General features: G+C 39.4%; 1 protein-coding gene across 2 annotated transcripts in view; it reads left to right on the top strand.

The window, feature by feature from the left end:
- LOC133424873 (semaphorin-5B-like) overlaps positions 1 to 24,503 on the top strand; it is a 40,327-nt gene extending 15,824 nt beyond the window's left edge. For both annotated transcript variants that reach the window (XM_061715433.1, XM_061715434.1), the window contains exons 3-23: positions 3,578 to 3,763; positions 7,542 to 7,641; positions 7,742 to 7,787; positions 8,530 to 8,592; positions 8,701 to 8,799; positions 8,917 to 9,130; positions 9,221 to 9,506; positions 10,438 to 10,573; positions 10,653 to 10,860; positions 11,656 to 11,863; positions 11,980 to 12,097; positions 12,180 to 12,364; positions 13,303 to 13,446; positions 13,715 to 13,862; positions 14,515 to 14,740; positions 16,757 to 16,972; positions 17,067 to 17,237; positions 17,978 to 18,127; positions 18,372 to 18,407; positions 19,663 to 19,874; positions 19,970 to 24,503. In XM_061715433.1, the coding sequence (XP_061571417.1) occupies positions 3,619 to 3,763; positions 7,542 to 7,641; positions 7,742 to 7,787; positions 8,530 to 8,592; positions 8,701 to 8,799; positions 8,917 to 9,130; positions 9,221 to 9,506; positions 10,438 to 10,573; positions 10,653 to 10,860; positions 11,656 to 11,863; positions 11,980 to 12,097; positions 12,180 to 12,364; positions 13,303 to 13,446; positions 13,715 to 13,862; positions 14,515 to 14,740; positions 16,757 to 16,972; positions 17,067 to 17,237; positions 17,978 to 18,127; positions 18,372 to 18,407; positions 19,663 to 19,874; positions 19,970 to 20,131 (3,273 nt within the window). In that variant the 5' untranslated portion in view covers positions 3,578 to 3,618 and the 3' untranslated portion in view covers positions 20,132 to 24,503. The remainder of the gene's footprint in view (positions 1 to 3,577; positions 3,764 to 7,541; positions 7,642 to 7,741; positions 7,788 to 8,529; positions 8,593 to 8,700; positions 8,800 to 8,916; positions 9,131 to 9,220; positions 9,507 to 10,437; positions 10,574 to 10,652; positions 10,861 to 11,655; positions 11,864 to 11,979; positions 12,098 to 12,179; positions 12,365 to 13,302; positions 13,447 to 13,714; positions 13,863 to 14,514; positions 14,741 to 16,756; positions 16,973 to 17,066; positions 17,238 to 17,977; positions 18,128 to 18,371; positions 18,408 to 19,662; positions 19,875 to 19,969) is intronic.
- Positions 24,504 to 24,703: the final 200 nt, after the last annotated feature.

Here is a 24,703-nt window from a genome sequence, read left to right as displayed (position 1 = left end):
GAAAAACTGAAGCAAGCAGAGCAGTTTCTGTTAGGACTTGGTTTACATCTGAGGAGGTGATGGACCACAGACCCCTCACTCAAACTCAGAACAAGTTTATTTACTTTGTAAAGCTCTGCACATCCCATTGGGCAAGCTTGGTTTTAAACTTAATAATGCAATCAGTGCTTACAATAACATCATTCTCACTCTCCCAGAAAAATGTCAGGCAGGGTGGGTGTTGGGAGGAAGAGGTTAGCCCAAAGAGAACAACCAGACCATCAGAGCTGTGATGGATGCTGAAAGATGAACCTGTCTTCCATTAGTGTATCGAGAGGTTGACTTTTATGTGTTGTAGCTAATGGCAGCGGGCCTCTTGGTTAAAGTCTTGGCAGAGACCCTCCTGTGCGGAGGTCACGTGTTTGGTTCGTGTTCCCGGGTCTCTTTCTTCCCCCCTCAATCCAAAACCACACCAGTCACATGAATCAGAGACTCTGTATTTTCTAATCTGCTCACAAGTTGTCGTGGCTTTGGAGTGTTTTTCCAGCACGGGCAACTACATGAATGAATGAAAGCTCTGACAAGCTTGTGGCTGCAGGGAAACTGTGCTAATCTTGACTCTTTGCTTTTTTTTGCTTCCTACTTTTCAATCTATGCTGGTCTCCCACCAAACCAAGAGCACTCAAGTCTTGGCAGCAACATGTGGCCCATCCAAATAAACAGGAAAACATTTGACCAGTCAAGTCACACATAGGAGCACAGTAGGAGTGTCATTACGGACAATTCCTATGATAATTCTTCTTATATTTTAATTATTTATCATTAATTGAAATTTGAAACGTGATGAGTCATGCTCTTTTGTGTGATGATGCTTGTTCTTGTCACATTATAATGACTGGCAGATTCTGTTTTGTCATGTAGGCCAGCGATAAGGAGCATGCAGTCTTTACTATTCTTCCACAAAGTGAGCGTCTGCGTGCACACATTTCGATGCACCCCTGAAGAATCAGACAGACATCTGCTTCTTCTCACTGTCATTGCGTTGAATAGACGGATCCCAGGACATTAGGCCTCTCGCAGGCCGTCCTCTGCACAGTGACAGGCGCATAGCCCCATTATAAAAGTGAAGCCTGCGGTGTGGACTCTTCCTGTCGCTTCAGAAAGCACAAATGTAAGATCCAACAAGTCCTCAGATGGATCATCGCTTCGGAGCTCATATAGACTTTTAAACATTTTAACGTGAGTACTTAAAACTTCAGCTATGCGCTATGTTTGCCTTTTCTGTTTACTTAAACCTGATAAAACATATGTTTTTAAGAGATATGTGTCTCTAAGGACTAATCTACGACGGAGTATTAGGGCCAAACAAAAAAACAAAAAAAGGAAATTACGAGAATAAAGTCATAATGTAATGAGAATAAAGTCGTAAAATTACGAGAATAAAGTCATAATATTACGAGAATAAAGTCGTAAAATTACGAGAATAAAGTCATAATATTACGAGAATAAAGTCGTAAAATTACGAGAATAAAGTCATAATATTACGAGAATAAAGTCGTAATATATTATAAATATATAAATATAACTTCACAAGATGCTCAATATTCCTCATTTTAACACAGGGAGAAGAAGCTCTTCCTGTTAGAGTTCTCATGAATTATATTCTCATAATATTACGACTTTATTCTCGTAATGTTACGACTTTATTCTCGTAATTTTACGACTTTATTCTCGTAATATTACGACTTTATTCTCGTAATATTACGACTTTATTCTCATAATATTACGACTTTATTCTATTACGACTTTATTCTTGCAACATTACGACTTTATTCTCGTAATTTTACGACTTTATTCTCGTAATATTACGACTTTATTCTCATAATATTACGACTTTATTCTATTACGACTTTATTCTCGCAACATTACGACTTTATTCTCGTAATTTTACGACTTTATTCTCATTATATTATGACTTTATTCTCGTAATTTCCAATTTTTTTTGTCTTAGTTTGGCCCTAATACTCGGTCGTACTAATCAGTTAACATAACAGACCAACATAAAAACACATATTTATCGTGCAATATTTATTTCTCAAACACACACATTACATTTTAACATCACTTCCCTTTCAAACACTTCAGTGATGGCAGGATTAAATAGATGTCTTTTATTTATTATATTGAATACATTTTGTGGTGGATATGGCCTCGCTTTTTGTTCATAAAGCAATTTAACAACTACTCTCGATGTAATCAGTATGTCTGCTGTAATAGGCATGACTGATAAGCACGGGCTTATTTGAATGTAGACGAGACTATTTGCTTCAGAGTGACCTTTGTGCCAAAAGTCATCATCGCAGCATCATCCCTGAGCAGATTTGATCGGCGTAACTGGATTTTGATGCAGACACAAAGCCCTTCATGCGGCTCACAGTTCAGAGTTTGCGCCCTTTGTTTGGCTGCGAGCCCGGGCAAATCTCTGAATGGGCCCTCTCAGTCAGAGCGGCGATGTTGATGGTTTCAGAGTCGGCTTTAGAGAGCTGGGCGATTCAGGCCTTTTGAGGTGAATTAGCCATGACTGAGTGCGGCTGACAGTGAGGGGCCAGACACCCAGAGCAAGCAGGCAGAGCTACTGGGAATGCTGGGCTGCTGGACTGGCAAAGCTCATTTTGAGGGTGTGTGTGTGTGAATGAGTAGGTAGCTTGGTCCGAGCTTAAGTTACCGTTTAACAGAGGTGGATAGAGTAGCCAAAAATTGTACTCAAGTAAAAGTACTGTTACTTCAGAATAATATGACTCAAATAGAAGTAAAAAGTAGTCATCCAAATCATTACTTGAGTAAAAGTAAAAAAGTAGTTGGTGAAAAAACAACTCAAGTACTGGGTAACTGTTGAGTAACGTCTGATTTATTTTTTTAACACAACCATTCAAACAGACAAAAGTACAAAATAATCATCTTCAGGAAAATTAAATCAATAAAATAATAAAATAAATTAAAATTAATAAAAAATAAAAAAATAGCTTAAATTTAAATAATCTTAAAGTAAATTCAAGTACTTTAATAAATAATAAAATAACAGAATAAAAAAATAAATTAAGCACAAGTAGCACAAAATTTCAAGACATTGTACTTTTCTTTTTTAACCAGGCAGAACTAGAACAAACATGAACTCAGTTTGAGTCTGTGTAAATGTGACAAAACATGCAAAAACAAACTTCTTTCCCAAAGAGTCACCCAGTGATGTCATGAGATTGATGCGTACGCGGATAAAAGGGATAAAAGAAAAGTAACAGCTCAACGTAGCCTAATGTAGCGGAGTAAGAGTAACATTTTCTTCTTCACAAATCTACTCAAGTAAAAGTAAAAAGTATAGTGATTCAAAACTACTCCTAAAAGTACAACATTTCTCAAAACTTACTCAAGTAAATGTAACGGAGTAAATGTAACTCGTTACTACCCACCTCTGCCGTTTAACCATTAAGTGTCAATCTAACACAGATTTGTTCACAATGATGATGACAAGATTGATTTATCCATCCCTGACTCTGGCGGAGATGAGCTATCAGATTGACGGATGCCTCTGCTACTCTGACAGGTGTTACTTGAGGACCTGATCGACTGCATGTGGTTGTAACTATGGTTACGTCAGGGTCGGGGGCATGGGCCCTCTCCCTCTGTGGCTTTGTGCTGGTCATCTGTTGGTCCGTGAGTCTTTCCCAGGAGCAACACGTCAAACCTGCAGACTGCAGCAGAAAGGAACATCCTGTGGTCTCTTACCAAGGTGAGTGCATCAGCAGCGGTCTGGTTTACTTACTCCAAGCGTTTCATCATCAATAACAATGAACGTGCATTGACAATTTGCAGACTCACTATGTCTTCTACTTCTGCTTTAGACTCTTCAGCATGTATGTTTAACTCTGTGGTTACTGCTAGTTGCAGAGTGCAGTATTATAGGTCAGTGTCTCCCAACCTGGGGTCCGGGCCCCCCCTGGGAGATGCGCGAAACTTTGTCTGCTTTGAAATTATGCAGTTGTAAAAATTATATTTGCGAATGAGTCATTCATAAGACATTGTTAGGAATAATTTATGTTTTGAATGTTTTTTTATACTCTGGTGACAAACACAGGAAATGGTTTCATTCCTTATTATTATATCATTACTAAACATTTAATTTACTCCAACAGGTTGTTAAAGGAAAAATGTAAAAAAAATGTTGGTCTCATATTAAAAGAGACATTTTTCAGAAATATTTTTACGTCCTTTTATGTCCTTTTGTGCGTATTCTATACTTTGATGACATTGGAGAAAAACAAAGTCATATGTATACAGAGTAAACCAAAGACAAATGTATAAAAAAAAAACATAATTAATGTTAATTTTTTCAATTAAAAGACTATTTTGGTGCTATTACGTACGGGTCGGGGGGCCTGGCTGGTCTTAGACACAAGTAGGGGAGGCTGCAAGGAAAAAAGGTTGGGAACCACTGTTATAGGTAATTATCCATAGATGGAGCGATTCAGGAGATCCTTCGTCCCTACAGCAATAAGACTGTTTAACTCCTCCTGAACTCAGTCACACACACACTCACACACTCACCTCTGCCACAACTGGACTATATTTTAGTTTGCACTTTATATGCTATTTTTTAACCTTATGTTTATTTTAATATTAATGTGCTTTTATTGTCTGAGTGGAAGTGTGGTTGTTTTTTATGTTTTGATGAGCTGCTGGACAGTTGAATTTCCCTTCGGGGATGAATAAAGTTCTATCTATCTATATCTATGTATGGACTTGCATGCAGTTATTGAATATGGCATCTGGCGGCGCTCTGCTGGAGACACTGGATCTATCTGTTGGTACCCAGACCGCCGGCTGGCCAAGGCTGAATGCTGCTTTATACCTAAAAGTGCTAATTAGTCAAAGAGATAACAGCTTAACATCACAGACTGCAATGCAACTGTCAGTCAAAATAAATTAAAATAAAAGCTTAAATGCTTAAATTTGTGGCTTTACATAATTTTTACCTGCAGAACTCATGGCACAAGCAGCAATCTAAATGAAGCTGCCTGTATGTCCACACTCACCGTTTTATTGGGTGACCTGAGTGTATCTAATTAAGTTTCCAGTGAGTGTATAGGGTGGATGAGACTGCAATGCATCAGCACACTCATCTCATACATATGTAACGTTAAAGTGCTAGTCTAAATGTTTAATTCCATGTTGTTAGTGAAGAAGTCAAAGGCTGCAGTGTTAGAACAACTGAATTCTCCGTCTGAGCTGCAGGATTAGTGTTTAGAGCGCGAGCGCGCACATAGACCGTCTGCGTTTCACTGCTTTGCCACAGATCATTATGTACGCAGGCAAGTGCGCGAAAGCAATTTGTTTCCAGCGGCCCCCTGAACATCACTGTTGTTCGAGTGATGGCATTTATTCATGTCGTTCCGCTGCCCTCAATCTGAGTTTTTTATAGTCTGCTGAGGCCACACCAGCAGGATGCCTCACTGGTGTTTTCTCACTGACAGAGGGTTATTCATAACCTTTCAAAAATGCTCTTCCACAATTTGTATGAGATTAATGAGGAAAAACTTTTGCAAAACACAAAACTTGCAGCCTTTAAATCATTAATTTGCTAATTAATTAATGTGCATCTATATTTTTCCACAGCAAAACTAGCAATGAGACCCGTTCTTAAATACTATGCTATGAGGTACTTACAGAGGGTTGCAAAAGTATTCACCCCCCTTGAACTTTGTGACCTTTTGCCACATTTCAGGCTTCAAACATAAAGATATAAAACTGTAATTTTTTGTGAAGAATCAACATCAAGTGGGACACAATCATGAAGTGGAACAAAATGTATTGGATATTTCAAACTTTTTTAGCAAATAAAAAACTGAAAAATTGGGCGTGCAAAATTATTCATCCCCCTTAAGTTAATACTTTGTAGCACCACCTTTTGCTGCGATTACAGCTGTAAGTCTCTTGGAGTTTGTCTCTATCAATTTTGCACATCGAGAGACTGAATTTTTTGCCCATTCTTCCTTGCAAAACAGCTTGAGCTCAGTGAGGTTGGATGGAGAGCATTTGTGAACAGCAGTTTTCAGTTGTTTCCACAAATTGTCCATTGGATTCAGGTCTGGACTTTGACTTGGCCATTCTAACCCCTGGATATATTTTTTGTGAACCATTCCATTGCAGATTTTGCTTTATATTTTGGATCATTGTCTTATTGGAAGACAAATCTCCGTCCCAGTCTCAGGTCTTTTGCAGACTCCATCAGGTTTTCTTCCAGAATGGTCCTGTATTTGGCTCCATCCTTCTTCCCTGTCCCTGCTGAAGAAAAGCAGGCCCAAACCATGATGCTGCCACCACCATGTTTGACAGTGGGGATGGTGTGTTGAGGGGGATGAGCTGTGTTGCTTTTACGCCTAACATAACGTCTTGCATTGTTGCCAAAAAGTTTGATTTTGGTCTGATCTGACCAGAGCAGCTTCTTCCACATGTTTGGTGTCTCCCAGGTGGCTTGTGGCAAACTTTAAACAACACTTTATATGGATATCTTTAAGAAATGGCTTTCTTCTTGCCACTCTTCCATAAAGGCCAGAATTGTGCAGTACACGACTGATTGTTGTCGTATGGACAGAGTCTCCCACCTCAGCTGTAGATGACCTCTGACCTCTGACCTCTGCAGTTCATCCAGAGTGATCATGGGCCTCTTGGCTGCATCTCTGATCAGTCTTCTCCTTGTATAAGCTGAAAGTGTAGAGGGACGGCCAGGTCTTGGTAGATTTGCAGTGGTCTGTTACTCCTTCCATTTCAATATTATCACTTGAACAGTGCTCCTTGGGATGTTTAAAGCTTGGGAAATCTTTTTATATCCAAATCCAGCTTTAAACTTCTCCACAACAGTATCTGGGACCTGCCTGGTGTGTTCCTTGTTCTTCATGATGCTCTCTGCGCTTTAAACAGACCTCTGAGACGATCACAGTGCAGGTGCATTTATACGGAGACGTGATTACACACTGGTGGACTCCATTTATCATCATTAGTCATTTAGGTCAACACTGGATCATTCAGAATCCTGACTGAACTTCTGGACACAGTTTGCTGCACTGAAAGTAAAGGGGGTGAATAATTTTGCACGCCCACTTTTTCAGCTTTTTATTTGTTAAAAAAGTTTAAAATTTCCAATACATTTCGTTCCACTTCATGATTGTGTCCCATTTGATGTTGATTCTTCACAAAAAATTACAGTTTTATATCTTTATGTTTGAAGCCTGAAATGTGGCAAAAGGTCACAAAGTTCAAGGGGGGTGAATACTTTTGCAACCCTCTGTAAACTTTGCATCTTGGCTCAGAGGTCAATAGGAGGCTGCAAGGTTGTCAGACTGAGGGCTCAGGTGTTTTACCGAGGATGGAGCTGACAGCATTTGATGGAAGAGGATTGAAGCTTTTTTTTTCTCCATTGTCTCACACTTGTCCTTTAACTGCACTCCATCCTGATTTCCTCTCCACCCACTCTTCCTCCTCCTCCTGCCTCCTTGTGTTCTGATCTTCAGCGCTGAGGTCGTGGATGCCCGAGTTTTCCCGACCGGGAGTGAAGGACTTCTCGCAGCTGACCATTGACCTGGGCAGAAGCCAACTCTTTGTAGGAGCAAGGTGACAAAAATCTGCATTTATTTCAAAGAAGACACAACTCACACTGCATCTGGACGACATGTCTGAGGTTTCACCTCTAACAGAAGAACTTCTCTTACAGAAACTCCCTCTTTCGACTGAATTTAAGCAACCTCTCCCTCATACAGGTGAGGCTTGTTCATTTATAACACACAATTATATCTGTTTACTATTCTAAAACTGATACTTCAGTTGCAAAGACATATTTGTGAACAGATATTTGCTTTGCTAAAGTGGATGTTTTGTTTTGGTTTGAACTGATTGGTCTGGAGCTTCAAGCCTATAAGTCAGTTTGAACGGACGGATCCTTCTGGACGAAAGATGAAACATCTTAAAGAACCAAAATAAAGAGTTTCAGTTGACTTTGAGGATTACTATAATCTGAAAATCTACACTGACATTTTTTCATATTCAGTTTTGGCAACAAAAGTCTTGCGGGGTACAAAAACCTACTTTATGTGATTTTTGAGAAACGTACACCCTTATTCATCCCTTTCAGCTGGAAAAGCAGGACAGAAAGCTGGGATGGAGGGAAAGGTGAAAGAGTTCCAGTCCTGTTTGAACATACATGTTAAACAGTCTGTTTGAGTTTAGGCAACAAAAGTTTAGGTTATGTTGGTAAGATATCATATTTTGGATCAAGATCCTTTCTCAAAATGTGTGTATTTTGGAAGTCTTAGGTTAGACAGCTCTGTTACTAAAACACATGGCAGTGACCTTTTCCTGAACCTACCAGTCAAGGTGAACAGATCTCACATTTTGACTTTTCTGTCCTAAATCAAGCGTGTTTTCTCTTTTTCCTGCTTTGTGCTGCAACTTCAAACAAACTACTGTAAATATTATACCAAGACATCTTCTTTTATCGCTCAGGCAACAGGTTGGGCACCAGACGAAGATACAAAGCGTTCATGTCAAAGCAAGGGCAAATCTGAGGTAACGTGCTTTGTAACAAAAACATGACTAAAACCTCTTGGTTTATTTTTTCCAAGATATTGTTGGATGAGTTTTGTTTTAATTTCATCTACATGCATTTTCCTGCAGGATGAATGTCAAAACTATATCAGAGTTTTGCTGATAAGTGGGGGGATGCTCCTCACGTGTGGCACCAATGCTTTTACTCCTGTGTGCATGACCAGGCAGGTCGGTACAAAAGCTCATCATGACAGTCTTGCCTGTTAATTATAACTTTTGTGCTCATCTGAATGAGGTGTTCAAGACAGAAACAGCTTTCTCTGTTTTCCTTCTTCTTTCCGTCAGATTTCTAACACCAGTAAGGTGTTGGATATGGTGAACGGCGTGGCCCGATGTCCCTATGACCCGCGCCACAACTCCACTGCCATGGTGACAGAGAAGGGAGAGTTGTACGCTGCCACGGTGATCGATTTCTCCGGCCGTGACCCGGTCATCTACAGGAGTCTGGGGAACATGCCGCCTCTGCGCACCGCTCAGTACAACTCCAAGTGGCTCAACGGTTAACAAAGCACCACAAAGTTTCCACTTTCCTCATTCTTGTGTGGAAAACTGTCGTTGAATCTGATTTTTTTCCTCCTTTCTCCTCCAGAGCCTCATTTTGTCTCCGCCTACGAGATCGGCCGCTTTGCCTACTTCTTCCTGAGAGAAACGGCCGTGGAGAACGACTGTGGGAAGATGGTGTTCTCCCGGGTGGCGCGGGTGTGTAAGAACGACATGGGCGGACGATTTCTTCTGGAGGACACCTGGACCACCTTCATGAAGGCTCGACTCAACTGCTCGCGCTCCGGAGAAATCCCCTTCTACTACAGCGAGCTGCAGAGCACCTTCTACCTGCCCGAGCAGGACCTGATCTATGGCATCTTCACCACTAATGTGTGAGAACTGTTCGTGATCGGCATCTTCACAGGAGCATTTTTACTTTATACGTCAAAGTCAGATTACAAATCTTCTCTGGATTGAGCCATTTTAATAAGATAAGATAAGATAAGATAAGATAAGATAAGATAAGATAAGATAAGATAAGATAAGATAAGATAAGATAAGATAAGATAAGATAAGACAAGATAGTCCTTTATTGATCCCCAGAGGGGAAATTCGGGTGTTACATCAGCTCAAAGTTGGATACATGTTCAGGACAACATGAACTCAGACTAAATAAACGATAAAGATACATTATAAGTATGAAAAATAAAAAAAATACAGTAAAAAAGAAACTGAAACTGAACAAGTCTACTGTAAACTGAATAAATGTATTATAAACGTAAATACAATATAATAAATAGTGTGTTATACTAATATAGTATAAAGAAATAATGTGCAGTTACAGTCTTATATATCTATAACCTTGCTACTTAATCAATTTGAGCTGTGTATTTTTTGATGTTTGTGGAAATAAGATAAGATAAGATAATCCTTTATTTTCTCCCTCAGTGGGGAAACTTATTTTGTTGGCAGCAGTACACTTAGCACACACATGCAGGGGAGGGGTAAAAAGACTAAAAAGTAAAAAATAAAAAATGCATAAAAAGTACAAAAAATATATATAAAATATGTATAATTACAGAAATATGAGCAGTATGTACAGTAGATTGAAAGAAACAGTGCAAAAAAAGCAGGTAGAGTGTGTGTGAGGTAGACCGGCAGATAATGCACATATGATATTTATTGATATAAATCCTGAGTTAAGCTTGAAAGCTGTAAGCAGGGGTTGAAAAGACCTGAATATCTCCTCTTTTCTGTTTCCCCTCACATTAAACTGCTAAGATCTGACCATAATTAACCCCCCTCCATCCTGTCATCGTTTAGGAACAGCATATCAGCGTCTGCCGTGTGCGCCTTCAATCTGAGCTCCATCACTCTGGCCTTCAACGGGCCCTTCCGCTACCAGGAGAATCCCCGCACCGCTTGGCTCTCCACCCCAAACCCTATACCCAATTTTCAGGTAACTAACTGATTCACTTTTAAAAGACAGTACATTTCAGGGTTGGCTCCGACTGATTCCCTTCCCTCGGGCTGCTCAGTGTGGCACGCTTGAGGAGGACGGCCCCGGAGGAAACCTGACCGAGCGCAGCCTGCAGGACGCCCAGCGCCTCTTCCTCATGAGCGACGTGGTCCAACCGGTGACCGTCAACCCCCTGCTCACGCAGGACAACCTGCGCTTCTCCAAGCTGGTGGTGGACATCGTGCAGGGCCGCGAGGCCCTCTACCATGTCATGTACATCGGAACTGGTGAGCAACAGGGGACGGAGCTGGGACTGATGAGTTATAGCTCTGTTAACACTTTCAAACAAATGTATCTATCCCAGGGGTCGGCAACCCGCGGCTCCAGAGCCGCATGCGGCTCTTTAGCGCCGCCCTAGTGGCTCCCTGGAGCTTTTTCAAAAATGTTTGACCTTTTTTTCTTCTTTTTTTCCTTTTTTTTCTCTTTTTTTCTTTTTTCTTCTGTTTTTCCTTTTTTTCTCTTTTGTTCTTCCTTTTTCCTTTTGACTTTTTTCTCGCCTTTTTGATTTTTTTCTCTGCATTTTGACTTTTTTCTCAACATTTCGACTTTTTCTCAAGATTTCGACTTTTTTCTTGACATTTTTACTTTTTTCTTGACATTTCGACTTTTTCTATAAATTGTACTTCAACATTAATCTCGACATTTATGACTTTTTCTCGACGTTTCAACTTTTTTCTCGAAGTGCATAATGAATAAAAAATCTTCCTCCTCTAAAATATTATTTGGATTTTTCTCCTGCCTGGCCCTAATAGTACTCCTACTTCCATAGATTTGCGTAACAAAAAGAGTCATGTGGAAAGACATTAGAATGCTATATTTGCAGCCGATGACCCAGTTATAACTAATATAGAAACATGCAGCATGTGTTGCCTTCATTCTAAGGCTGATACAAGACTTTTCATTTTCTGTGGCTCCAGACATATTTGTTTTTTGTGTTTTTGGTCCAATATGGCTGTTTCAACATTTTGGGTTGCCGACCCCTGATCTATCCTAATTTGCTGCTGTTCATTCTTGCCCATCAGAATACGGCACCATCCTGAAGGCTCTAGCCACAACCAACAAAAGCCTCCACGGCTGCTACCTGGAAGAGCTCAGGATCCTCCCAGAGGGCCAGATGGGACCAATAAAGAGTCTGCAAATACTCCACAATGACAGATCATTATTTGTGGGGCTTGAAGACAGACTGGTGAAGATCCCATTAGAGCGCTGCTCCAGCCATCCAACCCAACGGTAGGCCAGATATAACCTATATATAGAGTACATAAGCCTGTCATCACATATTTAATGATATGAATATAATTATTTGACTAAATCTTGAAGAAAATGTCTTTCTTAACCCAAATCAGTCACTGCATGGAGGCGCGCGACCCGTACTGTGGCTGGGATCTCAAGCAGAAACGTTGCACCACCATTGAGGAGAGCTCCAACATGAACCAGTGGATCCAAAACATCACTGAATGTCCAGTAAGCTATAGATAATATACGGATATTTGGCTTGTGGAGGAATATGTCTAATCACCAGGGCCCTTCAAATCCTCTTCAAAAGGTGAGGAACCTGACGCAGGATGGTGGATTTGGTCCGTGGGCACCGTGGCATCCATGTAGCCATGACGACGGCGATGGCTCATTCAGCAGCTGCATGTGTCGGTCTCGCTCGTGTGACGGCCCGGTCGCCAGATGTGGAGGGGTTGAATGCAAAGGCCCAACTATCCAAGTGTCTAATTGTTCCAGGTACATATCTACACTGTAAGAAAAGCCCGTAGAAATTACTAACCCTAACCCTAAAAAACTGAAACAGCAACGGTGAAGGACCGTAAATGTTACAGATGAAAACTCATTTAATTAAGACATTACTCAAAGAATTCAATGATAGTATGTAGAGTAGTATGTAACCCTAACCCTAACCCTTTATTTCACAACAAAACACCGCTATTAATACTACAAAATATATTACACAACACACATTCACACTCTTTCAATAAAATAAGCGGAAAAATTCAGTCAAATTACTGTCTTATAATGAGGCTTTTACCGATTAATAATACCTTTATTTTGATGTTTTCCAGTGAAATCTAATGGGATTAGATGTAAAATAAGCAATGGCTGCACGTAAATTGTACAGGAGAAAAATGCTTTAATGAACGCATAGTCATGTTATATTGGCTGAAAATGGATGTTGAATTTACCAGTTTTGTACGTAAATTGTATAATGTTATTTTGTAAAGGATTACAGTTTAAACTTGTAAAATTTACAGGTTGTTCTGTAATGTGTTTTATAATCTGCTGTATCTTTTACAGTATTATTCTGGCAACCACAGCTGCCAGTTTTTTTCTGTAAAAACAGAGTTTTTTTTTCTTACAGTGTATAAAAGCCCATATTCAAAGTCTCAGTATTAAAGGTTTAAAATAAACCCCACAAAAATCTTGTTTAATCAAAAGGAAAAATTAGGCATAATTTACTCAAATAACCTTTACTCATAGAAATATACATTGAGGATTACATATTCAATCCTTAGCTGTGTAGAAGTTGCTTACGTATTCCTCACTTTTAAAGTAAATTAATGACATTTGATTTGTTGACTGCTGGATCTTGTTGTAAGAAAAATCTTCTAACTTGTAGATATTGGCGAGTCACAAGGCATTTAAACGTCTCATGTGGTGTCTCCCAGGAATGGCGGCTGGACTCCGTGGTCTTCCTGGGGCCAATGCAGCAGCAGTTGCGGCATTGGGTTCGAGGTGAGGCAGCGGTCCTGCAACAACCCGTCACCTCGGCACGGAGGGCGAATCTGCGTTGGCCAGGGTCGGGAAGAGAGGTGAGGGGGATGTGTCTGAGGAAAGAGGAAGAATAATCTATCCATCATATATTCATAAATTCGTGTTGCCGGGGAAACCACCTGAGCTAAGAGGCTCAGACCTCCTCCAGCTCAACGGGACACATCATTTCTTCGGTGTGTCCTGGGTCTTCCCCACAGCCTCGGTCCAATTGGACATGTCTGAAACACCCCCCCATGGAGGCATCATTAGGAGGGAGAATCGTTAGGAATTTAATTACCAGCAGTGACAGTAGTGTTTTGTTTCCAGGCTGTGCAAAGAAAAGAAGCCATGTCCCCTGCCTGTACTGTGGACGGCATGGAGCCCCTGGACCTACTGCAGCTCTGAGTGTGGAGGAGGGGTCCACTCCAGGACCAGAACCTGTGAGAATGGGAGCAGCTGTCCGGGATGTGCAATGGTACCAAATCACTTTCATGTGGCAAAATAAAAGATGCTTGCAAGCCTGGAGAAGGACGGTGGAAGAAAGGCTTGTTTGACACCATCTTTGTTATGATTAGTATTTCTACCACACAAGAACCTTTGTACCAGAAGTGCTCATTGTGCCTTTGGCATATTCTTGTGTCTGTAATGCCAACATTATTTTAAATTTTATATTTATATTTGCAACAATCTATCATAGGAGACAATCCTCTCTGTGCCTGGAAGAAGCATCCTCCTTTACATCGACGGCAGATGATTTATTAACTTTCCCTTAAGGAAAACCAAAAAAGTGTCTTGCCAACATGATTTAGAAGTTAATTTACAAAAGTAAATGTGCTGTAGGATAGTTGCGTGTGGATGCATGTGTCTGCATCCGTGTCTTTCTTTTGATTAATTAGTTTACGCCGAGACCGGTGTTTGTCCTGCCAAAATCATAAAAGCGTTTTTATGCAGGTATATGCTGTCCTTTCTCTTTTTTGCTGAATCTCATTCTGCTAAACCTGGCTGATGTAAAGTGTTATGTAAATATTGTAAAGTGTTTGCTTAAAATCTTTATTATCAATCCCATAAAAGACTGCGGTAGTTTGCAGGCCATGAAGCTGATGAGCTGTTTCTGCGCTGTTTTCCAGGAGTACAAGGCATGTAACCTGGAAGCGTGCCCTGAGGTCCGCCGCAACACCCCCTGGAGCCCCTGGATGCCGGTCAATGTGAGTCGAGACGGGTCACGGCAAGAGCAAAGGTTCAGGTACACCTGCAGGGCGCTGCTGCACGACCCTCAGCAGCTGCAGATGGGCAAGAAGAAGCTGGAGACACGCTTCTGCTCCCATGACGGGTCCGGAGCTTGTCAGACTGACTGTGAGTACCAGATACAGAGGTGTCAAAAGTATTCACATTCATTACTCAGCTAGAAGTATAGATACTAGAGTTTAAAAATACTCCTGTAGAAGTTGAAGTATCAACTCAAGTTTTTTACTCAAGTAAAAGTATAAAAGTACTGGTTTCAAAACTATTTAAAGTATAAAATTAAAAGTAATGTAAGGGGGAAAAAAGCCATTAAGGACAAAAGCCATTGAAAATGAATGTATCTTAGTATAATGCAAATATATTAAAGAACCATATATGTGTACTATTGAGCATTAACGTGTTTCAGAGAGCAGAAGATATGATGACTAGTTGTCTATAAGTACTGTAATGGTGCAAAAAGTCAAACTTCAGAGGCATGTTATCATTTATCCTAACCTTTATTGGAATGTACATCCAAGTTTAGTTGCAGGAATCTGAGGGAACGGATGTAAGAACAAAACTGGACAAGAACATCTGAAACAACCACAACCAAATTCACTCTATCCGGATGGAGCAATTTAACTGGATAGTTTTTTTTTAAAGGCCGAAATGAAATAGAGTAACGAGGCTGTTTTTAAAATGTAAGGAGTAAAAAGTACAGATAATTGTGTGAAAATGTAAGGAGTAAAAGTAAAAAGTCGTCTGAAAAATAATTACTCCAGTGAAGTATAGATAACCAAAATTTAACCAAAAAGTATTTGTACTTTGTTACTTGACACCTCTGACCAGATATGAGGAGTTGGGTATATTAAAAAATTGAGCCATGGTTTCTCTAATTACCAGCAGGCTCCCTTTATTGCACCCTAATCCCAGTAGATTGGTATCCAGGATGCAAAGACTCTAATTGATAATGATATGTTCTGCTCATTTAGTATCCAGATGTGTCCAGATCTCAGTTTAACGACAGGGGAAATAGCTGGAAATAACTATTTAAGGTTTAAATGTCTAATTTTAATATGTAACATACTGAAATTGGGAACCACTGTTGGTGCCGTAGCTCCCAATCAATAAACCCAGCCTGATTCACGACTGCGAACATCCTCCCCTGAACGTTGTTGAACCATTGGACAGAAGCAAATGTCTGCCTCTTTTATTCCAACGACATAGCAGGGCTTTTATTTTCTACTCGTGGAATCAAGGTTGTTTCACCGAAATGAAAACAGGATTTCGATTACAATGTGTCGTCAGGTCCTCCAAAAGATTATGGAACGGTTTGTCTGCAGTCGTGTGATTTGCCTTTAAACTGTCATCTGCAGAGGAGAAGGTCTGAATAAAATCTTCTTGAAAGCCCCGGGAAATGCTCCTGTTTTATATGTAAATAATTTGTGATTGTGTGTGGGTGCTCGGAGGTTTCAGTAGACTTTGGCAATAAAAAAAGACACAATTTCATGGCTGTAAATGGCTTCTCTGAAGCCATTTACAGGTTTAGGTTTTTGAGCGATTCACTTCTTCAGCAAAACATTGAATAAACTTTAATGCTTCCCTTGAAACAGTTAAGTGTCCTCTTATGCATTGCTCTTCAAGTGAAGAATGCTTATATATTATACAGGACTGTCTCAAAAAATTAGAATATTGTGATAAAGTTCTTTATTTTCTGTAATGCAATTAAAAAAACAAAAATGTCATACATTCTGGCTCCATTACAAATCAACTGAAATATTGCAAGCCTTTTATTATTTTAATATTGCTGATTATGGCTTACAGTTTAAGATTAAGATTCCCAGAATATTCAAATTTTTTGAGATAGGATATTTGAGTTTTCTTAAGATGTAAGCCATGATCAGCAATCACAATATAAAAATTTTCTGAGACAGTCCTGTGTTTATGTATATATATATATATATATATATATATATATATATATATATATATATATATATATATATATATATATATATATATATATATATATATATATATATATATATATATATATATACAGTATATATATATATATATGTATATGTATATATATATATATATGTATATTAAATTAAATTAAATAATATGTTTTCTCTGTATTTTCAGCTCTGGTTGATGACTTAGCGAGGAGTGGTGGCCGAACACAGACCCCAGGTGCCCGCTGGGCATCCTGGGAAATGTGGTCCAGCTGTTCCCAGCAGTGTTCCGGAGGCTTCCGAACCCGCAGACGCAGCTGCTCGACGGCCGAGGGCAGGACCAACCCCGCCACCTGCGTGGGATCCCCAGTGGAGTACCAGGACTGCAACACCCAGCCCTGCGCAGGTAACACACATGCACACATGCACACTTGCTCTGCTTCTCGGTTTAGCTGCAGCTGCTCAACAGGTTGACCTTTCGTTATGTTGACGCGCCGCAGTGGACGGAGCCTGGTCCTGCTGGTCCTCCTGGTCCCAGTGCTCGTCCAGCTGTGGAGGCGGACACTACCAGCGGACCCGGGCATGCAGCGGCCCGCCCCCTGCAAACGGAGGGGAGATCTGCATCGGCCTGCACACTGAGGAAGCGCTCTGTAACACATACCCATGTGAAGGTATGAAAGCACACGTCACGTTATTAAAGCATACCAGAAAGGATTCCTTTTCTCATAATTGGTCCATTTACATCCTTATTAAAATCTTTCTACTGAAATCTAAGCACTTTAAAAAAAAAAGTCTGTTAAGTTTTAGGACAATTTGTCATAACTGGAACACCATAAATAGACTGTACAGATTGTCTCTGCAGAATAAATAATGGTGTTTTCATGGAAATCGATAGGAAATCTCATCCACACAGCAAGTGTGCGGATCAATATTTGTATTGAAAAGGCAAACAATCTGGCTGTGGGAACCCAATCCAGCATTCACCGGCTGAAAGCTGGAAAATGATCAAATGGACAAAAAAAAGTAGAAGTCTGAAGTAGAAATAACTGTTATTATTATGGTTTTTAAAACAAATGGAGACACGGTGAATCAAACCGATGCCTTTAACTGTTTTTGTAGAATAAAGATGACCTTGCTGAATGCGGACGGAAGGCCATTGCTAAGTTTGCAATAGTTTCACACCTGTATTCATAGCACAAGGTGTTACAAGGTTTTTGTCTATACGGTAGCTATTTAAATTCAGAGGAATGCACTGCTTGAATCAGACAACATGCAAAATTCTCTCAGCGTAAAGTACTTTGTTGTAGTTCAAAGAATGGGTTTCAGTATATTTCTTGTTTTATAGTTCTTGTATCTTTTTTTTGTTGGTAAATAATAATTGTATCAGTGTCTCTCTGTCTTCTGTTGGCAGGTTGGGGAGAATGGGCCGACTGGGGGGATTGTGATGACGAGGGTCTGCAGCATCGCACCCGTCGCTGTGGCGACGACCAGGAGGCGGAGCTCAGCGTCTGCCAGGGCAACCTCACTCAGTCCAGGCCATGCCAGCCCCACGAGGTGCCAGGTAAACACATCCTTTCAAGTTTGTACTTTACAAATGGCTGCTCTTTTAAATCAGGAATAATTATAATAAAAGTAATTTTCAACACAACAGCGGACAGAGAAACCCTGACGATTTTGCATTTGTTGAAATTTACAGGTATCGTGTCTACCTTGAGAATAGGGACTAAAATTCACTTAGTTAGGTGTTTTATGTTGTTTTTTTGTCATTATATTGATTTTATTTTCCTCTGTCTATCCATATACAGTAATTTTACCCGGACAGGAGGACCAGAGCTGTGGAAGTAAGTGAAAACCAGTGATTCCTTTTTTCACATCTCCAAATAATTGTACATTGTCCCCAGTCTCTGAACACACAGCAACACCACCACTTACAGTACTGCGGCAGGATTACAAAATTATTCTTCCCGTGTGTATTCTCTCCACTCAGTTGGAACCGTATTGATTTTTGATTGCAACTTTGGCACCGTGTAGTGCAGGGCTGGTCAAAATGAGAAATCAATTTTGGTCTTTTGACAAAGTTTCAATGGAGCCAACTGGTGATATCAACTCTCGCTTTGATGGAGGCTCCTTCTTTCTTCTCCCTTCAGCAGCGGTGATGATAATTGTTTGGATATTCCCGGCGCTCCTGATTCAAACAATATGCACTTAAAAGAACAATCCAAAGTGCAGTGATCTTTACAGTTGATATGGTGGTACCCAGAGCGGCCTGGGTCCCGTCAAGTGGAGTCTGGCATCTTTGTTTGCTTTTTCACTTCTCATATGATGCTAAATGGACCATAGGAGTGAGGATGTGAGGGTGTTTGTCTATATGTGGCCCTGCGAGGGACTGGACCTGTCCAAGGTGTCCTCCTGCCTTTCCCCCAAGATAAACTGCAGCCCTGAATAGGAATAATGGTCACAGAAAATGTATGGAAGGGTATTCAGACATCAATATCAAGTGGTATATCATCAAAATATACAACAATTACACTTTTATAACACGAATAACCAGGTAGCTTATGGTTCCCAGAGGATGAACCCTCGCTGATTTTATAAATACATCTTAATTTCTTCTTCATTTACATCTAATTGTTTTATTTAGGATCCAGTTCCAGTTTAATGCCTTCAGTTTAGATGTGCTTGTTAGTATGATGTAAAAATCAGAAATGGTGATCACAGATCACCTGATTTACTCACTGGCAAAGACATATCACCATTTCTATCCTACCTTGGTTTTTTTATTTTTTTTTATTTTAAAACAGTCAGATCTAGACCTGTCATCAAACAAACACTTACAAAAAACAGCTTGAAAAATGTCTATAATATTTTATGGATCCACATTTGGGGGGAAAATTTGGAGTTAGTAGGAAGATGCTAATATAAGTTCAGTGTAGGAAAGAAAACAGAAAACGTGAACTGTCTTCAATGTGCACATTTTTATCTTTTACGCTAAACTTTATTCATACCCTTAAAGGCATCAACTGTCCAACATTTCCCGGTGTGGTTTGTTTAGGTTTCTGGTTCCTAACCTTCTCGCCCCTCATCTGTCGTTTCTAGCCTTTACTCTGTTCCAGCTGGTAGCCGTGGGCTCGGCCAGCTTCTTTGCTGCAGCTCTGCTGTCAGGACTGGCTTACTCGTACTGCCACCACCTGAACCGCCCCTCCCCGGAGTCGGCCGTCATCCACCCCAGCACTCCCAACCACCTCACATACAACAAGCAGGGCAACGCCACGCCAAAGAACGAGAAGTACATGCCCATGGAGTTTAAGGTGGGGCACTTTGGTTCTCTAACCTTGCTCATTTTGGACTTATTGTTATATTTGGTAGCTTTATTTGGTTGTTTGTGCATATCTCCACAATGCAGACTTTAAACAAGAACAATCTCCACGTGAACGACGAGACGTGCAACCACTTCTCCTCTCCGCTGCCCTCCAGCAACATGTTCTCCACCACCTACTACCCTCCCTGTGTGAGCAAGTACGACTTCAACCCAGACTCCCCCTGCAGGACCTACATTCACAGCTGAGGGGACGTCAGACTCCAACACGCCATCAAGTCCTCATCACCTGCAGGAAATACTATCATTCTTCATTCAACAAAAAGAGAAAAAGGTGTTATACAGCCTAAAAATGTAACATTTCCGCATTAGTTGTAATGAAATGATGACTTCTTATGCAGGTAGTTTTATTTGCAGATGCAACCTCTCATTTGAGTTTTTTATTCTGCATAATTCAAAGAGCTCTAAGAAAATTGTGTAGTAGGGACTATTTAGGTGGTAGAAAGTCTTTCCAGTTATGTGGACAAATTCAAAAGTGAAGTTTATTGTCACAATATGTGCACTGTTTCATAAAGAAACTGGTACGGCATGCAAAAAAACAAACACAGTTTCTACTATAATCTTTTGCTTTCAGAGAGGAGAAAAAGCTCCTGGGTCAAGTTTTCCACATTCACTGAGCCGAGAAGTGTATTCAAATTAAAGCAACAGCAAAAAGTTTTTCCATGGTAAAATAATCCGTTTTGATTTGAAGAAACGTTTGGTGATTCTTAGAAAGTGTCGTTAGCTCTTGCAGTCTCCCATATTTGCTATTGACAAAGCCCACCCAAAGAAAGACACGGGTTTCCTGGCAACAAACCCATCATCAACAAGGAGCCGCATACAATCAGTGCAACTCACCTGCATCTGAGCCGCAAAGACGATTGCAAAGCCTCACATGGACCGACTTAGGAGGACAACAGCCTTTAATGCTCCAGGGAGGACTTCATCTTATTTGTTTTCAGATAAAAACAGCATGTATGTGGTTTCCTTCTTCTTTCTTCACAACCTCTGAGGTGTTCTGCCTCTGCTCAGGCCAGTTTGGAAGCAGGACTCAAAGACATGGCTCAAAGACAAACAGCAGGCATGTGAATACCTGGATTCACTTCAATTTGAGAAGAACCATCCACTGGTTGAGAGGAACTCTACACTTTTGGCCAGTAAACCCACTGATCCTGTAGACTGTACTACAGAAAGCCGTTGACAACTTTTTATGATCCCCTAAATGGATTAAAGACCTTTAGATCTACGGCTTATTCGCTTTAATTTTCATTTTAAGCTCAAAATGGAAAAAGAGCACTGAAGAAGACAGTTTTTTTCACACAACTCACTATTGTTAAAGACATTTGGTGTTTTTCTATCAGCAGACTGAATAGATTTGAGGGGCGTTCACTGATGTCACTGTCTGTATGGCTGTTTCCTTCTGCGGAGACATATTTGAACTGTGTAAACATACGTGGCATTCGCACCTTGACTTTTGATTTTATTTTGTATATATGTTTAAATGTTTCTGTTCAAAAATCACCAAATTCAGTCTATATGCCTGAACTGTACATTTTAAGGAATTCACACTTCTAGTATTTAAAGGTAATTATGATATAACTAAACATTTTCAAAACATTTGTAATGGATTTAATTTGAATTATTATCCTGCCTGCAGCTGGAGCTTTTAACTGAGACACATTTAAAGGACAAATAATTTCCTGTTGTTTTCACAAACTTTTTGTGTCAAAATACCACAAAACCCCACATCATCCCTTTCAACTGTGAATTTCCTGCAGCTTTTTTATTGTAACTGGTTTTATATGCTTGAGGGATCCACTCCCCTCCCCCTCTCCTCCACACGATGTGTCTTATGTGAGATTTGTCCCACAGTTTTGAGCTATCATGCATATATTTTATTATGATTATTATTATTCAGTGGAAGCTATTTTTGTCTCAGTTGGTGTGCACTCCTTCACCTGCTGCTCCAAAACTATGCGATTTTCCCATAAATTACTATAAACCTGTTGTATTTCTAATTTATTCTCACATTTAAAACGTGTTTTAAAAGTATCTTCATAAAGTAAAAATAACAAACTCTATCACCCATCAATGTTGTAAACTCCGATAAAGACAAGCACCACTTATGTGTACTTCTTCTTACAGAACTTTTACATCTTGTTGGATTCCAGAATAGAGTTTGTTTGTACCTGCAAATAGTTTGGAAATCTTCATGAATGCAGAAAAAGATGTACGTTTTGTTTTGTGAACAGTTTGCACAGATATTTGTTCCACTTATGTTTCATAAATTAAGCCACGTCAGCCCCAGACCGTTGGATTTACGTGGCTAAACAGTGCGCCTCAGAAGGGAATGCTGAAGTAATGTAACAGCTAACTTTAAAAAGACCTCCGAATTTATAACTTCTTCCTGCTTTATAATTTCACAAATTTAGGAGACCAAAATTACTTGAAAAATATTGTGTTATGAGGAAATGTGGTAAGTCCCATCATTTTTGGGGCTAAATCATGAGAATTTCCTTGATCCAACTTTCTTGATCCAACCGGCTAACCGTCATGTTTCAGATGTGCTCCATGCGTTGTGACATGAAAAGGTTTTCGCTCAAATTTTTTTAACATCATAGAATATAAACTAAAAATGTATTTAAAAAAGAAAGAAAGAAGATAAAGGTCTACTCAAAGGCAAATGGGAAATCAAAATTCTGAACATTCAACTGGGCAAAAATATAAAGTATTTAATGTAGATGTTGGATTTTGTAGGATATAGGGGATTTGTTTTTAAGACCAAATGTGTTTTTGTATTTTTAATTAGGAAAATTCAGTTTCTCAAATATTCATGAGGAAATCAAGAAGTAAGATAAAACACTTGAGAATATGATTGAAAATCATATGAAAAAGCTTCGGATTCAACTGTATATTTGTGTTTTAGATTGAAGTTTAATTTAATTGACGTGATTGAAATATCATGCCATAATTCCGTTTTTTAGTTAGTTTTTTTTTCAGCATTATCAATTCTTCTTAAAATTATAGTCTTTTTAAAAGGCAGACATATTTTCATTCAGTTAAGTGACTGGAAACCGTGTGTTCACTGTGAAATTAATGAAATTGAAAAATTGTTGAACATGCTTCTTCTTGTTTCTATTTCTCCATATTTATGTTGTTATAAATACAGAAAGTGTTTTTGTATTTTGTTGAAATGAGTCCATAAAATATACCAAATTACAAGTTCTCCTGGAAAAAGTTCAATGATAATAGCTATTATGATTATTAATAAACCTGGACCATTTACACAACATAGACACAAGTTTGTTTGTTTGATTTATGGCATTGTGTTATATTGTACGCCAGTATTTAAATTCTGTGTATTGTGTTTCTCAATTGTAAATACCAAGAAATTAATTCAGGTTACACTAGTTCTCTAACTTGTAGTGTCAAAACAATCATGAATAAAACGGTGTGGGTTTACATTATACATACATTCCATACAAGTAACTACATGCACTGACACTCTTACATGAATATGTTTTTTCTAAATGTGCAAAAAGTCTGGAAGAATGCAAATATTCAAGAGAATAAACTGTGGAGCAGGAAACATTTTGTTGTGTATTAAAACGTGTTGTGAAATCTGCAACACATTTGCAACATATCCTTGTAATTGGTCCCTGAAAAAAATTATTTTGTCACCTCACTTAAAAAAACATTGTGTTGTGAATTTAACTAAATGCTGCCTTTTGGACGCTGTAAACTTTTGGGACTCTTTAATTTTTGATTTAATTTCACTGGTGAAAACCATTAACCCTTCTTGCTAAAATGATGTTATATCATTTTGAACATGCCGACCTTACCTCAGTTACCACCAGCTAGCTATTGAATATCTCCATTCACTCTGTTTTGGTAGAAAGATATTGACATATTGACCGTTTTCCCCAGAGCTTAGACGAGGACTGCTGGTCGTCCCCTGAGCTGCGGCCATCCATCCATCTTTGCATCAAGTATTGCTCACAAAATTACGCCAGAAATGAGGACAGACAACAGATTTGATCAAAAAAAAATCCAAAGTAACAATAGTTAGCAGCATAGTTTAGCATGAGTTCAACAAAACTACAAAGGACGTATTTGATCACCTTCACCCGAGTCCCAGAACCTGGTCGGCTCTTTTCACGCAATCAACAGAACAACAGCAGATTCTTGTATTCTAAAGATAATATGACACAAAATCTGTATTTTTTTAATGAGAACTAAATTTATTTTTGAAGTTTGCTGATGATGAACACTGTAATGGTTTTGATTTTGGTTAATTCCTGTCTTATTTTGTCTTTAGTTTGCTTCCACCTGTTTTACGTCCATTATCCAATCCTGCTTGATCGTGTGCACCTGTGTCTCCTCAACGCCTGTGATTTGTGTCTGTATATATTGGCTTGTCGTTCACTTCCTCCCTTCCAGCCCAGTCTGAGTGTTGCCCTGGTTTCTGTTCTGTTCATTTTCTGGTTACTTGGTTGTTGTTTTGTTTTCATTTCTGTTTTTGGACTCCCTGTGTCTTGCAGCATTTTTGGTTCATTAAAACCTGATTTTTTTTTTTCAAAGTCGTGCCTCCAGTCTCCTGCAATTGGGTTCTGTGTTTCTTGACCCAGGCAGCTTAGCAGCTGAAGTGATGACAGTTAGTTATCTGATGTAATAAACTACATCATTGTTGCCACTCAATAATACATGCCCCTAATTATGCATATGTTTCTTTACTATAGTTTAAACTGATGTGCATAAACATTACCCTTCCCATACAAGGGC

Source organism: Cololabis saira, chromosome 24 (genome assembly GCF_033807715.1).
Source record: "Cololabis saira isolate AMF1-May2022 chromosome 24, fColSai1.1, whole genome shotgun sequence".
Taxonomy (NCBI): domain Eukaryota; kingdom Metazoa; phylum Chordata; class Actinopteri; order Beloniformes; family Belonidae; genus Cololabis; species Cololabis saira.
The sequence above is the reverse complement of the archived record's forward strand: the minus strand, read 5'-3'. Positions and strand labels throughout refer to the sequence as shown.